The 18,450-nt window shown below is 30.7% G+C and overlaps 1 protein-coding gene across 3 annotated transcripts in view; it reads right to left on the bottom strand.

Annotated features, from left to right (window-relative positions):
• Positions 1-16,117, bottom strand: part of dgt1 (KAT8 regulatory NSL complex subunit dim gamma-tubulin 1) — a 46,895-nt gene extending 30,778 nt beyond the window's left edge. The window contains exons 1-4 of one of the 3 annotated variants that reach the window (XM_075356747.1): positions 15,906-16,117; positions 7,576-7,855; positions 4,062-4,252; positions 119-287 (exon numbers count right to left, since the gene is read on the bottom strand). In XM_075356747.1, the coding sequence (XP_075212862.1) occupies positions 119-287; positions 4,062-4,252; positions 7,576-7,808 (593 nt within the window). In that variant the 5' untranslated portion in view covers positions 7,809-7,855; positions 15,906-16,117. Of the gene's footprint in view, positions 1-118; positions 288-4,061; positions 4,253-7,575; positions 7,856-15,370; positions 15,493-15,752; positions 15,774-15,905 lie in introns of those variants that run through there. The other 2 variants (XM_075356749.1, XM_075356748.1) reach the window with 2 other exon arrangements.
• Between the last annotated feature and the right edge of the window lie 2,333 nt (positions 16,118-18,450).

Here is an 18,450-nt window from a genome sequence, read left to right as displayed (position 1 = left end):
GTAATATGATAGAAATAATAATACAGTAATATATATTAAATAAATGGTTAGCACTAACAAATATTTAGAAATATTTATTACATAAATAAATAATAATTAATAAAATAGCAACACAAACTTTAAAGGATCTTCTTGCTGGCTATCCACACTCTCAGCATCAGATGAATCTCTGTCATTGTCTCTCCATACTGTTTCTAATGTAGCTGGTTCAACATCTGAATCTGATTCACTAACATAATCCAACACACGACTTCCACACAGATTAACTTTACTTGCATCCATTTCAACTAAGTAAATAAATAAGATTCAGATTAAAATACACAAAAGCATATCAACATTAACAATAACCGCATTTAGCAATTAAATATCGAATATTTTGTGACAATCATCAGAATCTCAAAAATGTCCCTTCATTAAACATAGACCAGTCAATTCAACTCACTACTCTTTAAACTATAATTAATATCTTCTTAAAAACCAATGATCTTTTTCTACTAAAAGCTTATGAAACTACTCATTATCATAAAATTGAGTAATAAAAATCAGAAGTAACTTTTGTTAATAATCCCTAAGTTTATACATAAAATCATTCTCAGATAATAAATAATAAACATGGAAATAAGCAATAGGATAGTTCAATCTAGGCCAAGACATTTTGTACCAGTTTTATAACACAAATTTAAGCTGATATATATAATATTATATATATATATATAATTATACATACATTTATAATCAAAAACCAACTTAAACAACCAAAGTACAAAATTACAAAGTAAATGAAATGACACTTACCTATTAGTTTTTTTATTCCAAAAGCACTTTTGTGGGATCCCACATCATCAGTTGTACGTAAGATATATTTACATTAAATAAAATTTTATTTTTTTTAAATTAAAATTATATATATATATATATATATATATATATATATGTATATATATATGAAGTCATAATTAAAAAATGTTTAATTAAAATTAAATTTAAAAATAAAATAAAATAAATAGAAAATTTATACTATGTAACCTGGCCAGCCAATGTTACATTACTGAGTCCTGAAGTCAATTTTCTATTTATTTTTAAATTTAATTTTAATTATGATGTTATATTTATATATACGTAGTTATTTTATTTAACTGACTTCATAAGTTTTTGTATAAATGATTGTAATTTTAATCTTTTAATTTTAATTTTTAAAAAAAATGTTTATGTCCGATATGTAATTTTATATAGAAGATAGAATTTTATGTAATTTTTATACAGATAAGATACATCTAATATCTTATCTGTATCTTATCAGTTGTACATATACAACTGATGATGCGGGATCCTGCAAAAGTGCTTTTGGAATAAAAAAAATAATAAGATAAGTGTCATTTTATTTACTTTGTAATTCTGTACTTGGGTTGTTAATGTTGGTTTTTGATTATAAAAATACAATATATATTGGTACAGAGGAATATGGGTCTTAAAGTATTGACTTGAGAAAAAACGAATAGTTGGTAAAGCAGTAAAAATAGAGAAAAAGTATATTTTCACTAAAAAAAATGATATCGTTCATTTTATTTCTTTGTGGATATTTATTCCATTTAAATAAAAAAAAACTCAGATAAAAAATACATTGGATCAAATATGTTTAATATACAGAATTAAAAAAAATGTTAATGGCTTCCTAATACAAAACTGAATGCCAGATGACAAAATCAGACACAGACATGTATATGGAATAATATTAATTCATTGAAAGTTTGAAAAATTCTTGAATTTAACTTCAAGTGATACTCATGATAACCACTCTTTTGAATTTGATTTGATAGTTTTCAATATTTAGATGTCTATACAGTAAATGATTTTCATGTAAATCAGTTTTTCACAGACAACTGCTGAGTAATTAACAACGAAAATTTCAAAATTCAAGAGATAAAATAAGGGCAAAATGCTTATAATATAGGGTAATTCATCATTTTGAATTATCCAATTACTCAATTTTGTAACTCTGTATTCCAAATTAAAAACATATGACAAATGTGAAGTGAATTACATCTGATAATACTCGCAGTAAAGTTTACAGATACAATTCATAAATGTTCAATGTGGTACCTACGCAGGTTATATATCTACTCAGTAGCTGAACTCACCCCAAATTCAAGGAAGCATATCTTTTTACAGAGTTCACTGCAGCTGTTATATGATTCTGCAGGTTGGCCAGATTTGTTGGTAGAGGTGGTATGTAAATTGCATCCTTCAAAAACCTAACAAGAAAAAGTCACATGGCATGAGATCAAATAATCTTGGAGGCCAAAACTGAAGAGCCAGATCTTCAATGCTGATGTGTCCTATCCATTGTTGAGGTACAGAATCATTGAGATAATTTCGAACATTATCTAGGTGCCAATGGGGCGGAACTCCGTCATTGAAAATTTAAGCCTTGTGAATCTTCATTTAGTTGAAAGAAATGTCAGTTTTCCAGCATGAACTGGTTATCCCAGTAACTGTGTTCCAGAAAAAAGAATGGTTCATAAACCTTTGTTTGCAATAGGTGCAAAATACATTAACCTCAGAGGAGTCTCTCATGTTGTAGACCCCCATATGCGAACATTAAGTCTATTCACTTTTCCACTAAGATGGAACATCACCTCATCACTAAAAATTAAACACAGAAGAAAAGTGTCATCTTCCATGCTTTTAAGGATTTGATCACAATAACATGCTATGGTTTGTGACTTCTGAGATAAGCCTGTAAAAATTGTAAGTGGTATGGCTTGAAAAGTAAACAACAGTTCAAAACATGCCAGACAGTTTGGTTGAGATATTCAAAGTTCTCTGTTCTCTCTATGGGTTAACATTCATGGGCTTTATATAAAACTTTCTTCAATTCACCTCATGTTCTTCTCTGCCACATTCAGTCAGCCTGTGCTCTCGATTTTACAGACACCCTGTTTGTTCAAACTGGTGAAACCAATGACTTATGCTCTTCCTTGTTAGAGGGTTAATGTTAAATTGGAGTTGAAACACACGCTTTACTTCAGCTACCGACTGAGATTTGCTGTATTCAAGAAAATAGATTACCTTGTGCACTGTAGCCATCTTACTCACAACTAACACATAATGGCGGCACAAGCACTCTAGCAGTCATTTATGTAATTACATGAGCTCTAGAAATATTATTTAAAACTTTCAGACCTACTCTCTCAAGTACTATACATACGATATAGATACAATGTATAGTTCAGGAAATCTAAATTGAATCTTATCACTCAGAACTGCCCTGTAATGTTTTACCTTTTTCTTTTTTCTGTTTAGCCCTTTGTAACCACCATAAGATATTACTTCAGAGATGAATGAGGATGATTTGTATAAATGTAAATGATGTCTAGTCTTGTGTAGTCTGATGTCAACCATTTCTGTATGGTTAATTGAAACCCAACTACCAAAGAGCAGTAGTATCCATGATCTAGTCTTCAAATCTGTATAAAAGTAACTTCCTTTACCAGAATTTGAACCTTAGAACTCTCGATTTCAACATCAGCTGATTTGTGATGACGAGTTCACCACTAGACCAACTTAATGTAATGTTTTACCTAACGTTTATATAATGCACTTGAAGCAGTTATTGCTGTAAAACATTTGAGATATTATGAAAACCAACCAACATTTTATTCAGTTATTCAGGAGCAGTGTACACAATTATGGATACTTTGGAACATTACTACTATTTTATGCAGTATTTGGTTAAATATTCTTGCCTTACATCTAAAAATACAATTTGGTTGATATAATTGTTTTTACTTATAAAATTATATTATTACGTAATAAGTATTTGCTATAAACACATTTGAAAAATTAATATAAATCTAAACAGAATTACTCCAGATAACAGTGTATGTTTACTAAGATTAATTACTGAAAGTTCAAAAAATTACTAGTACTCAGTTATTTATTAATGATTAGTCTAAATTATAAAAGAAAAAATGAGAATATATATGTGCTATTACATAATTGGTAAATAAATAATAGTATAATATTTATTATTGTTGTAAAAGTAAAATAATTAATTTTACCAAATGGGTTGATTCTATTCAGACGATTATCATGATCAGTTTCTACATCATTACAAACACCAGTCAGTAGATTGTTATGTGCATAATGAGACAATGATGAAAGTAAACTCTCAACAGTCTGTGGAGGACAGTGACGACCACCAGCCCTTTGTCGCATAACTTGTGCTTTTCTAGCATGTTCAGCACAAAATCTGAAACAAAAATAGCAATCTTAAATAGTCAGCTTCTATTTAAACGCTTCACAAAACAGAAAATACTTTCTTCTTTTATAAATTTTACTGTGCCTTCAAGACTAATTTTTTTTTTAAACGTTGAATTGTTTAAAGATTAATAATCTTTCTCAAAATAAGGGTTCTAATGGATTTTTAATTGAAAAAGTTGATTGTACCATGAAGAAACTGCATTCTATTATTGAAAACCAGAAAGCCATAAACTGAAGCCTGTCTGCATAGAAGTCATAGTCCAAGGTGTAAGCATATTAACATGGCTTTTCATAGTAGACTATGAAAAATGCATGGATGACTAATGAAATTTTCACAAAGAGCTGGTTCCAAGAGGAATTTGTTCAATCGATGAGAGAAAATCTGCGATCACTTAAATGTGGAGAGCTGTCCTTACTCTTGACCACTATCCAGCGCATCCACTTGCTGGTATGCTACAGCCACAAGATGGAAATATCAGAAAAATGTTCTTTCCAAAAACAATACAGCATTGATTCAGCCATTGGACAAGGGTATTATAAAGGCATAAATGCTTTTAAAAGCACATTACCCCCATGATCTGCTCAATTTTTAATGAATTGTGGTAAGAAGATGGAAACACACAAAATGTACATTAAATCCATCCATCTGAAAAAAGTTGCATATTTAGTAAGTCTTTTAAAGAGAAACATTAGTCCGGCTATGGATTTAGAACTGCAGGAAGAAGTGATAGTGAAGAAAGTGCCACCAGTGGAAATTGTGGAATTCACAACCAGTGACATCCAGTCCACATGTAGTGTTCTGCATTGTTAAATCAAAATTGATGATTTGAATGACAGAGTAGATATTGATAACACTGAGTCTTCAAAGTGCACATCTGATAAAGATATAATCGATATGTTCACAATAAAAACAAGGAAAAAAGAGATGATGGTGAAGATGATACTGGTGAAAATGACATGGAGACAGATGAAGATATTCCAGATGATTGTTAAGCGATAACTCACATTAACAAGGTGACTTCGTAGATGGAGGAGCAAAATGAATTGAACAGCATTCATCTCTTCCATCTTGCTACTATCAAACAATATATGGAGAAAAAATTTAGTGCACTGGTATGTCAAAAAAACATAATTTTTTTAATACAATGCAAAATTATATTAGTGTATATTGTGTAGAGTGTAATGGAAATTGAGATCTGTTGCAGGACTGAAGTAAATAGCATAACTGGTAAGTAATTTTTATAAGTACTATATTTTATATTACTGTTAATATTGTAATTTATTAGTGCATAAATTTTTCCCTTCTCCACCTCTGTGGGATTGAGTTTTGTCAGTTCTACACTCACATTTTGATATACCACAATAAGGATATAGAACAGAAGTAAAGCATGCCCCCCAAAACCAGATTACATCGAGCACATCTACTGTACTTCACATGTTGGAATTTACAAGCAAATTATACACTTTAATTTACAATCATCAAATTATAACAATATTTTTAAGTTTTTAATATTAATTTTAACTATTGTAAAATTAGATATTCATCAATGTAATTGAACATAATCAACTTAAAATAAATAATACATCTTTAATGAAAATAAAATAAATAGGCCAAAAAAATAAAAAGTCCATCCCAGCAGTGGATCTCCAATCCAATTAAAATATATTGGGAGATTGGGACACTTAATCCAAAATGAGAATATCATTTTAATGGTCAATAATTTTTTATTAATATGTCTAAATATACACAGGGAAATTATAAACATGGGAAATTTTGAAAGTTGTGTTGGTAGCCGTGGGCGATTGGTACCATTTGATAAGTGGCACCAGCCTCTCTAACCTAACCTGCCATTTAGTTGTCATTGAACCTTGGAGTGGTCCGCAACGTGCATTTGCTATCAAAGCGTTTTACAAAAACAATGACAGTGTGGAGGGAGCGCGTAGAGAATTTCGCCGTCATTTTAATATGGGACGGCATGACCGTGTTCCAGCAGCACATGCAATTAAAACATGGACATCTAATTTTGAGGAAACTAGTTCGGCAATGAAAAAGAAACCTCCAGGCCGTGAGCGAACCGTCCGTACACCACAGAATGTTCAAGCTTTACAAGATGCTGTCACACGAAGTCCACATCAGTCAATCCGTCGTCTCTCAGCATCTTTACAATTGCATAGTTTTGAAGAATGTTAGTGAAGGACTTGCAATACCATTCATACAAGTTAATGGTTAGTCCAGATACTGAAACCAAACGATGCAGCTGTGCGAGCACAATTCTGTAATGTAATGCTTCAGAAGATAAATGATAACGAAGAGTTTGTTCACGAACTGTGGATGTCAGACGAAGCGCATTTCCACCTCGGTGGATTTGTTAACAAGCAAAATTTCAGATACTGGGCACAAGAAAATCCTACGCAGCTACACCAGCGTCCGTTGCACAGCCAGAAAGTGACCGTGTGGTGTGCTATGTCATCTTACGGTGTTATAGGCCCTATTTTTTTGAGGATGACAACGGTCTTGCGATTACAGTGACGTCGGCTCATTACTTAGACATGCTTGAAACCTTTGTTGTGGAACAATCAGAGATTTCCACCAATTCTGAAAACAGCCTGGTTTCAACAAGACTAAGCAACGTCACATACTGCACGAATATCGATGGCAGCTGTACGCCGATTGTTTGGACAACGTATTATTTCACGAAATGGTGACATTAGATGGCCTCCAAGATCGCCTGATCTCTCAGCTTGCAATTACTTTTTGTGGGGTCACCTTAAAAGCAAAGTGTTCCACAGTAGACCTGCTACAATGGAAGAACTGAAGGCAAAGATCCGAGAAGCAATTGCGGAAATTCCAGTTGAGATGTTACGTCAAACCATGAACAATTTAACGAAGAGACTTCGTGAATGTTTACGTAGAAGAGGAGGTCACCTGGAAGATGTCATCTATAAAAAATAAACTAAAATGTATGTATCCTAAAATGGCAACATTTGTACAATTAGATGAAATAAAATTCATTTTCTAAAAAATATTTTCATTAACGTTATTTAATTTTTTTAATTTCCCGTTTCTTTGAATCACCCTTATATATATATATAATTTTATTTGTTATTTGCTACAACAAAAATGTTAATTCCTTTGAATGTAGAGACATGTAGTTGTAGAACATGTTTAGGCTTGCCAAAGGAACAATCTTACCTATCTCCTGTAATTGAATTCAGCTGAACTATAAACTATTTACACAAATCTCAATCACATCCAAGAATAAAGTAAATCTTATCCTAGGATCTATAATATACTTTGAAGTACAGACTTACCCTCCTTCTTTCCTATCACCTTTTGGAGCTGGCTGATTACATTTCTTTCCATTAATTGGATACACATAACCACAAGTTTTATAAGGAGCAGTTTTGTCTTCCAATATGTGTTTAATACAATATTCATAGTTCTCTAACGCAGGTAACGAACATGTTCGATGTAAAAATTTACAAGGATCTTGTTTACCCGTTTTCTTTTTTTGAGAAAATGTCAATTTTGTGCAACGATACATTTTCTTTCCAAAAATATCAACACACTTAGGTATTATGTTTTATACACCTAAAACAAAATAAACCATCAATATTTGTATGTGTCAGAATCTTAATGCCATACAAACAAAATCTTATACCAAGGTACAATTTTGACACTTCTTAACTAGTTCAACATATAAAAATACTCATATTTGGATATGAAACAAAAGACTGTTTCTGAAAAAAACTTGCATCAAAAAATTTTCAGATGGTCTTCCAACCTTCACCAAGCTTAAGGATAAAATAGTCAAAAATAAAAAAAAAATATTTTTGCAATAAGCTGGTGCTTCCTCAGGTGTGACAATACTACAGAGCAATTCTATCAACATAAATAAATCTGAATGCATTACTTTAATATTCTTAAGTACCATCATCTGAAAAAGAAGTATTAAAAATCAATGGAGGCAGGCATGAAGAACTGTAAGCTGAAGTGTACTCTCTTTTTCATTAATAATATCAAGTTTTATTGTTAATATAGTAAATTTTTCTTTAATATGGTAAATTAAAAAAAAAAAAAAACAAAAAAAACAGTTTTGTATTTAAAAATAAAATAAATAACGTTTATTGAGTTTAAGGTATCACTAGTACATATAATTCAAATTTACAAGCTCCAGTAAGCTCTGGCTTAAATTAAATTCATTATTAAAGACAGATTATAACAATATCTATAATCATACACATTTGAGGTTATTTAAACTGAAAATTATTATTTCCATTTAATCATTTTTCACTATATAAAGAATAAATTACAGCTATGATAGAGAAAAAATTTAAGTAATTTTAAATCTGTAATATTAAGTAACATTAAATTACCCTGCTGTCCAGATTAAAACTAAATATCTACATAAAATTGAGGTCATACTTCACAATGTTAAAGTAACATGGAAGTGGTAGAGTCAAATTTTATGAAATTTTACTATTTCTTCTAATTTTAATTTATTTGTACATTTGGATCACATCTGTCATATAAGTGTGAAAATCCTAATAGTTATTACTTTTTATTCTGCCCTCTAAGCAAACATTTTGAGTACATCCCCCAGTAGTAAATAGTGGGAGAAAACTTCATCAAATGGATAAAAGGGGAATAAAATGCATCCCACAGTTTAACAGATAATAATACATATTCTCCAAGACAAGGAGTAGCAAATTACTCATGTGCAGTTTCTCAAGGAGTAGCAAATTTCTCATGTGCAGTTTCTCAAGGAGTAGCAGGTTTTATTATCATGTGCAGAATGGCAATGGATCATATAGATTCCCCTTTCCTATGGGTTAAAAAAAAAACTGATGAAAGGTAGTTAACAAAGGGTGGAGAATTTAAAAGGAAAACTAATTTTAGATTACGATCATTGGAAGATTAACATTATTATAAAACCATAAGTGTAAATAAGACAATGCCATTTAATATAATCACAAAAGCAGGACTGAAAAGGAGACCTGTCCTACTTCACAGCACTTAAAAGTATGGTAGAAGGATGTACAGAGGGCTCACCATGAATTTTACAAAGATTTGAAAACTTACAAAAAGAATAACAATTACAACCATGCGTTACACGTAGTTATATACATACAACTACATTAACAGTCTCCATAGGTAGCTCCTTCTGAGGAGCTTCTGAACAAATAATATCATAAGTTTCCCATGGCATAAAGCCAAGAAATATGCAAACAAAAAAAAAACAAGGTACTGAGTAGTATATGAAATGCCCAAAAAATGAAGGAAAACTGGAAAAAATAAAGAAGTACATGAAAAGAGACAAAATAATTTTAAAAGGATTTGGTGAACTACGACAGGGGCGGGTAAAGTTTTAAATAATTCCTAAGAGGTTAAAATTCTTATTGTAATGAGTAATTCTATATTTCTAACTTTGGAAGAATACTCAATTTATTAACAGACAAGAATTCTTGGACAGAGACTAACGTCTTTTTACAATAGCAAGAAATCAGTAGCTCAGATTGAAATTTCAGTAGTGTGAAATTTTTTTTGCTTAAATGGTTAAATCTAAGTTATAGGATTCTCTTATTACTAAGCAAACACAAGATAGAGTCTTTACTAAAGACTTAAAAATGAATTTTGAATTAAAAGTCAATTCAGAAAGTTAAAGCATAAATGACTGAATTCTATATGATTATCTTTCCAAAACTGAAATGGAAAGTTAAAAGATTATGTAGAACATACATATAATGAAAGTAGACATTACAGTTAAATATAGAGAATATCAAAAACGAAACTGAACAAGTGTATTATAAAACTGTAATAAAATTAGCATACAATGTGCATTAAGGCACAAATGAAGACCACATGACATGCAAGAAAGAAAAGGTCAGCATAGAGCCATTTGTGTTCAGAACAAGCAGAAAAAATAATAAGTACTGGCTCCCTAATTCTGTGGATGCATTCACTACATTGAACAGAAAATAAAAATCAAGGGCAGATCCACCACAGAATTCTACAAAATACATTTCGACTTTCCTTCAATCCTCTTGGAGGATACAATCACAGAAAATAAACTTGAGTTTATTTTCTTGAAGTACTGGGGACATTAACACTTTCGTTCCCATGTGTATAATATTTACACATACAAACATTTCTGTCCAGCCCGTGTGTATATATTTTATGCACAGTATTTTTCTACTCCCTAAATGTCATTAACTTTATGCCTGGCCCTAAAGTGCCCAAGTGTCTCATTGCATTGGTGGTGGATGTAGTAGTATGTAAATACTTGAAAAACGATCTAATTTGCATACAGCATTTTTTATAGGGTGTGTGAAAATATGATACACACAGGCCTGGATAAAAATGACAGGTTGGGTGGTTAGTAACAATTCTAAAAAAATTATAAATTTACATTTAATTTTCACCTGTGCCCTAACAATAGTAATAATTTTATAACAAACAATTTACAAGAAATGACCTTTTAAGAAATTTCAGATTTCTTTTCTTCCAGTACAAGCAGCAATAGAGACATAGCAAAGGGGGCACTTACCCCTAGTTTGTGACTCGCAACTTGACGTTCTTCTGTAGAAATGTCATGACATTCAACAAGTAGATAATGAACAATTTTTTCTCGAAATGAAACAATGTCAAATGGCTTCAAACAATTCCTCTTGTAAAGAGAATGAGCATTCACTAGCATGGTATTTGTCAGTAGTTCAAATATTAGCTATTGGTACCATTTAATACCTTGTCTAACTGAAGTACAATATGACACCAACTGGTCTGACACATCAATGTAAGATTTACATGCATTATATTCTACTACAGGTGAGGGTTTCTTGACAGGGCCTCTTTTAGTAGATGCATCTATCATTTTTGGTACAGTTCTTGTTGTTAGGAACAACACATCTCGCTTGTCCTTCCACTTTGAAACAATGGCGTCGGCATAGCTTTCTTTTGACAAAATTTTCCCCCTTCCTAATTTAACATTAACACTTTTTGGATTCATTGATCTTTTTTTGCAAAGAGCGCCAGTAAGATGGGTTTGTTTTTAATTAAGTATATGAGCTATCTGTACACTTGAATAAAAGTTATATGTATAAAGTACATTCTCTGATCTAAAAGTGGTTCAATTAGGTCCATGACAGTGTTAGTTGATACGGTTTCAGTTTTAGGGATAGATTCCTTTCCTGCATACAATTTCATGTGCCATGTCGCTTACTGCAGACATATTGATGGAAAAAAATTCGGCCTTGGAAAGGATCATGGTTTCGTCAATACAGATCTCATCATCTCGATTAACAGAATTTTTGAATTTCCTGTTCAATATATCAATTAGTGACTTTATAAATGCGGTAACTCTCATACTGTGATTTATTTTTACAAACATGTAACATGCTAAGTATTGTTTCAAACCTGCTGCGAGACATAGTCTTAGACAATTAGTTTTTATACAAAGGATTTGAAGACCAATAGTTCTTAAGTTTCGGTTTTCTGTCAAGCCCCATCCACATAATAATTCCTATAAATGTCAACAACTCATCCTTAGTCACATCAACCCATGACTCTGCGCTGTATATGTTCTTTTTGTAATATTGCACGAATACTACACTGTTGAGAGCATATCTGTTTGTTTCCTCTACCAGCAAAGTAAGGATTTCATCATCCAAAAATATTGAAAATATAATAAAAGAATCATTAGTTTCAACCATTTCGATGACTGAATCATTTATACCCAGAGGTTGAATAGGAATAAAATCAAAAGAGTTTAAATTACCAACTTCATGCCACAATATTACATCATTATTTACTAGCTGTACCTCATCTCTTTTGATGCCTCATCTTGTTCAGTGTTTGTAGGAAAGTTATTGCATGATGAATTGGCCATTGATTGATCTTTATTTTGGTCACTAAACTTGTCTCCATTTAGGTTATGTTCATCTTCAATATCACTTCCAACATCTAACTCAGATAAATGAAATGATGGGTCATCACTGTCACATAGATTTCTGAAAACACTCAACTCACTTTCACTGCTACTAAAAATATAATTCAGTTCTTCATGTATTTGATCTGAATACATTATTATCAATACTAACAACACACTAAACAATAAGGTTAAGCTGAACATGATTCAACAGTCACCTAACCTGCTTCCGTAACAAGCAACAACAAAACAGAGTGATAGGTGCTCCCCTGTTGGACAATCTTTGAATCACGAATAACTTTTACAGCCAGGGACCAAGCCAACACATAGAGCCATTAGTTATAATGATATCTGTGAAGACAAAATATACACAGAAGAGGGAACATAACCAAATTGTGTGCATAAAATATATACACACGGGCTGAGTAAAAACTTTTGTGTGTGTATAAAATATATACACATGGTAGGGAACGTCAAAAACTGTTAAAAGCCCTTGGACCAATTGTAAAGTCATTTTGAAGCCTGGGAGAGAAAGTGTTAAACAAAAGCATAATATTGGACAAAACCTTAACTTGAGATAGGAAGCTACGATTCCATGGATAATTCTGTTCACAATCAAATTTCAAATTGAATATATACAAATTGCATAATGGTTTAGTGCACAAACTTTTTTGACCTTTAAAAGGCAAAGAACTATAAAAGATGGAAATTAAAAATGCAGTATTTCTCATGAGAAGAGTTCTTACTTCAATTAGTAAACAATAAAAATAGCATTTACTTATTACTATTTAATAGCAATTTTAATCATTATGTTACAATTTTGACAGATCATTATTGAATGAATTTCAATATATATATATATAATATAAACTTATTTGGCCACTACACAAAGTAAAGAATTGAAGCACATTCTTACCTTACTTTTTTCCACATTAAAGTGCTTTCGGGCATAAGCCCATCTTCAGTAGTTTTTCAAAATTTTCTTTTTACATTTACTCTACAGATTAACATATAGATGCATGGTGGAGGAAATTTTAATGTTATAACGATTTAAATTAAAAAAAAAAATTGTTTTTTTATTGACTGAACATATATTTGTTATAAAAAATTTGAATGTATCATATCTTATCTATAGTGTAAATGTAAAATTTAGAAAAAACATTACTGAAGATGGGCTATGCCAAAAGTGCTTTAGTGTGGAAAAAAGGTAAGGTAAGAATGTGCTTTAATTCTGTAGTTTGTGGAGTGGCTGAATAAGTTTGTATAATTAGCTAGATTTTACACACAGAGGAAATATGGATGACAAAATATTTAATTTAAATAAATTAATGCGCACGCGCATACACACACACAGGTATTATTACTCATTATCATACATAAAAGGTAGAAATCATATTTAAATGGTTATACAGTAAGCTCCAATTTATATTAACTAACATATTCCTCCTTAACTTTTTATCAAAATAATAAAATTTACGTATTAAAATGTTAATTAGGATGTACAGATACAAACCTAGTTTTATTATGATTTGCAAACCTGTGTAAAATATAATTATATTTTCTCTAAAATATGGTTTGGCTAACTCAAAACTCACATTTTTTTGGTTGGATATCCCTTGCCTAATTTCAATGATTATACAATTTTTTTTAATAATAATACACAAAAGAAAGTGACTATCTGTACATTCAGCTTTAAATAAATGTGTAGTGAAACCAATTTTATTATTAAATACACACAGAACACATTTCACTGAAATATAAATTTGATAGTTTTTTCAAAATCAAACTGCACTGTTGTCTAAGTATCTTAATAGTGTTAAGCTTTTCAACATTATTAAATATTTATTATGCCTACAAATATTCCAACACAAAGTATGATTTTTTGGGCTCAATCAAAATGTCAGGATGTGTTTTCAAAATATAAAAATGGACCAACATTTCTTTTTTATGGTTTCTCACCCACAAATATGAATCACAGAGACTGATTAGTAAATTAGAATCTTTAAAATGGGCTATTATTATGAATATACAATTTTTGCTAAAAATAATACACCAATTCATCAAAAATAATAATGTTCACCTCTATCAAACAACACAGCAAAACTGTTTTCATATAACTCATGTTTCAGCTTACAAACAAGCTATTGTTATATTTCCATTCCCTTTTTAATAGAATACCACAGTCTACTTAAAACGATCTTTACAACAATTATTTGTTTAAATTACAATAAAAATACATTTTTGATTTACTATAATTTCATGTACTTTATATTGAACATTATTGTATTATTGTATTGTAACATTAATCACTTTATTTCTTTATCTTATACTAGCTGTGTAATTTATGATGCTGATTAAGATTTTACTGCTATTTTTCTTAATACAATCAGGAAAATGTAAGGAAATACATACAAACTATTTTACCCATGGCATAGCAAATCTACCATCCATTTCCCAATGTGATTTATATAATGTATATAATTTCTCTGATCAGAATAAAATACTTATTTAGTTTAAATCTGCCTGCTCTAGAAAAAAAATACTACAAAACTTAAACTAATAATCTATTTTCAAACTGTTATACAGATATGAATAAAAGCATAAATTAGTCAATTTCTTCCAAACAAAAAAAAGTTTGAAAGCACCTTGAAAAATTAGTACCTATTTTTACACATTCCACATACATACTTGAATAATTTATTCTTGTTTGGTATGACTGTTTGAAATCAATAAAAATAATAATACCTAAACAATTTTTTTCAGTTTTAAATTAACCAAAAGTTTTTTTTTTCGTAAACTAAATATTGAATGATTAGAAGAGTATGTACAAAAGAGAACTCACTACTCCCAAAATATTAACAAATTAATATTGCAGAAACACGAGTGACCAACTGTTACCGATAACATATTTACATAGAACTACAACAAAAGCATTCGCTTATTAAACCAGTAAATTCAATAAGTTCAGATGCAATGTAATATGTAACTGATTAAAGTGATACCAATACAGTCATTTTTTCAACTTACAAGATTAAATTATTTAAATGATACTTTATTCAAAATAAATCATTAAGTAATAAATCTATACAACATCTACAGTACCTATTTAGTAATCTATTCACAATAATAAACACTGGGGAAAATATTACATTAAACAATACTATAACCTAAAAAATAATTACCTTCAATTCACAGTTTACAGTTAATTCACCTACAAAAATTATAATTACAGAACCTTCAATTCAGCATTCATAACTAAAAAAAATAACGCTTTAAAATGTGAAATATAATAAAAACTCTACTTTTCTGTGTGGCAAAATCACACGCAAAAATTTAACCAGTTTAAATATTTGAAAATGCTTTAAGAAAAATCCTACAAGTATTTAAGTTTTGGAGTTTCGACTATTAATTCTTATTAACTCACTACTGAAAACTAAAAGTTCTTTTATTTCGAAAAGATGTTTGGTTGTCATACGAAAACTGATGTTCGTTTACGTTTCAACTACAATCTAACTAAAGAACCTATGCAACTTCCATCCACACACAAAATAAATTATTAACTACCTAAATATGAGCATTGCTGATACTCGATTTGTTCCATTATCAGTGAATACCTTAATATCTATATCATGCAAATAAAAGGGTGAATACTACAATACAAAATATTTCAATAAAACTACATTACTATCATCTAATACAAATAGATATGAATATTACCTTCAAAATATTACGCAGTGCCTTCAAGATTCAACATTAACTACTACTGTATTAACAGTCCTAACAAAGCAGCAGTTAAGAACTGCACAATAGAGAACAGTAACTATTAATATTAGCAGAAATTATTGAAATTAATTAAACTATACTGCAAGCAACGGACTTACTCAACGCAATTGCAAGAAGGATAAGCATCCTAGGTATCAGCGACCTCTAGTGAGTAAAATCTTGATTAAAATAAATTTTTGAAATAATCGATTTTTCGCATTAATTTTTTTTTTGCACAATTAATATCTACTATCCCCAGAGTAATGAAGAGTTTTGTTACATGTCTATAATTCACATTAAGGAGAGAAGCGTTACTGCAGATTTATGATAAAATGACATTCTTGCTGTGTGTGGAAAAGTGATGTGCTGGTACTTTGATCTTGATTCATTTCGTACCATGGTGAATATAAGAAGTTTCACATATGACGCTTTAATTACATACGTTAAGTTTTAAAAATATTTTATCAGAATTTTAACTACAACTTTTAATTTATAATTATCTATAATTTATAGAAAATGGGCTGTTGAAGATGGAGTAAAAACTGAAGCATTACAGATAGGTGTAATTTACCTTGCTATTACTTTTTATTTGAACCGCATCTGGAGAAGTTAAATAATTATTTTAAAAATATTTAATTATTTGTTTTTATAAACAGATTGTACCACGAAGAAATAGAGAAACTTTGAGTATATGTTCTACTGATGAAAATAATGAAAAACATTCATATAAATATAGGGTCTGGAAACGATTTGTTTTCGAGTTGCAGCTAGCGAAAGATTTCGCCCGGATTTCAGCTCTTCTAATAAAAAGAAGCCCTACTGTAATTTTTGGGACCCAAATTAAGGAGTAACGTTGGTGGTTTCTTATGTAATTTGAACTGGGAAATAGGATAAAACAGGCTTCAGAACTGTAACTCCAGTAGGTTTTAAGATATTGAAGGTAAAACATAAATTCGTTGTTGAAAAACAAGTTTTTTTTTAGGTTTGTAATACAGTAGATTTGTTAAAAGATAATAAATGCAGAAGATTTAGTAACAAAATTTGTAGAAAATTTAATTCTTCAATTAGATATTAGTTTATCCGCGTGACGGGAGAGTCCTACAACTGGGTGTTAGCTTTTTTTACCTTTCAAGGTCGAATTTCAGAAAAATTTAGAAATTTGTTTTTAAATATTTTCATGGTAATTACACATACCAAAAGTCAAGTTGATATCTTCATTTATCACCGAGAAATTATAAAAAATAATAAATTTAATTTTTACGTCATTTTAACCTTTTAAATTTGGAATTTCAAAAAATCCTTTCTTGGTATACAGTTACATCGCAAGAAGAATATGTATATAAATTTTCATCAATTTATCTTCTGCAGTTTTTGCTGGGCGTTGATGAATCAATCAGTCAGGATAAGTTGCTTTATATTTACACATATATATGCCCAGTATTATATTGTATATGTATTTACACATATATAATATATGCCCAGTATGAGGTACTAGAACCCACTGGGTTGGTCTATTGGTGAACGCGTCTTAGTAAATCAACTGATTTTAAAGTCGAGAGTTCCAACGTTCAAATCCTAGTAAAGGCAGTTTATACGGATTTCAATACTAGATCGTGAATACCGGTGTTCTTAGTGTTTGGGTTTCAATTAACCACACTTCTCAGAATAGGTCGACCTGAGACTCTACAAGACTGCACTTGACTTACACTCATACATATCATTCTCATTCATCCTCAGAAGTAATACGTGACGGTGATTCCCGAAGGCTAAACAGGAAAAAAAACTATAAAGTACTAGAAATGAGAGCAACTTTTAAGTGATAATATTTAATCACTTGTCATTGAAGTAGTCAGTGAATGACATTACCTGAAATGAGACTTTGATATGCAGGATGCTTGAGGTGAGGGGGTCATCAAAACAAGATAACGTTTAGCCCGAGAGAGACCACGATGATACTCATCAAAGGTCGTTTGACAGTGAGTCGGCGTGTCCGTGTTTCAATGGCAGGCCAGCATATAAAGTATGTTCAGGTTCAAAAGTACCTCGGGTTGTTTCTTGATGAGAAACTGCTATTAAAATTACAAGAAGCACCTTCAATACGTCGCGGAGAGGGCCTGCATTACCTTCTTCGGTATTCGACGTGTGGTCAATCCTGATTGGAGTCTTAACTTTAAGACCATGAGCATTCTGTATAAAGGCTTGTGCGAGGCTATTATGCTATATGCGTGGATTGTTTGGGCCGATAGGCTAAAATATAAAAGTTATCGTGACATATTATTAAAGGTTCAGCGCCTAATATTGTTAACGGTAACGAGTGGTTACCGTACTATTTCATGGGAGGCAGTCTTGGTGAGTGAAGGCGTGAAACCGATAGGCTTGATTGTGTCTGAGAAGCAGCGTGGTATGTTGCTAAGAAGTCCGGTGAATTGACTTCTGATAAAGTTCGAGAAATTGAACATGGCAATGCCTTATGGCAGGCCAGATGGGATGAGATAGATGT

The sequence above is a fragment of the Lycorma delicatula genome, chromosome 2, assembly GCF_047948215.1.
Source record: "Lycorma delicatula isolate Av1 chromosome 2, ASM4794821v1, whole genome shotgun sequence".
Taxonomy (NCBI): Eukaryota; Metazoa; Arthropoda; class Insecta; order Hemiptera; family Fulgoridae; genus Lycorma; species Lycorma delicatula.
This window is presented reverse-complemented; position numbering and strand designations above follow the sequence as displayed.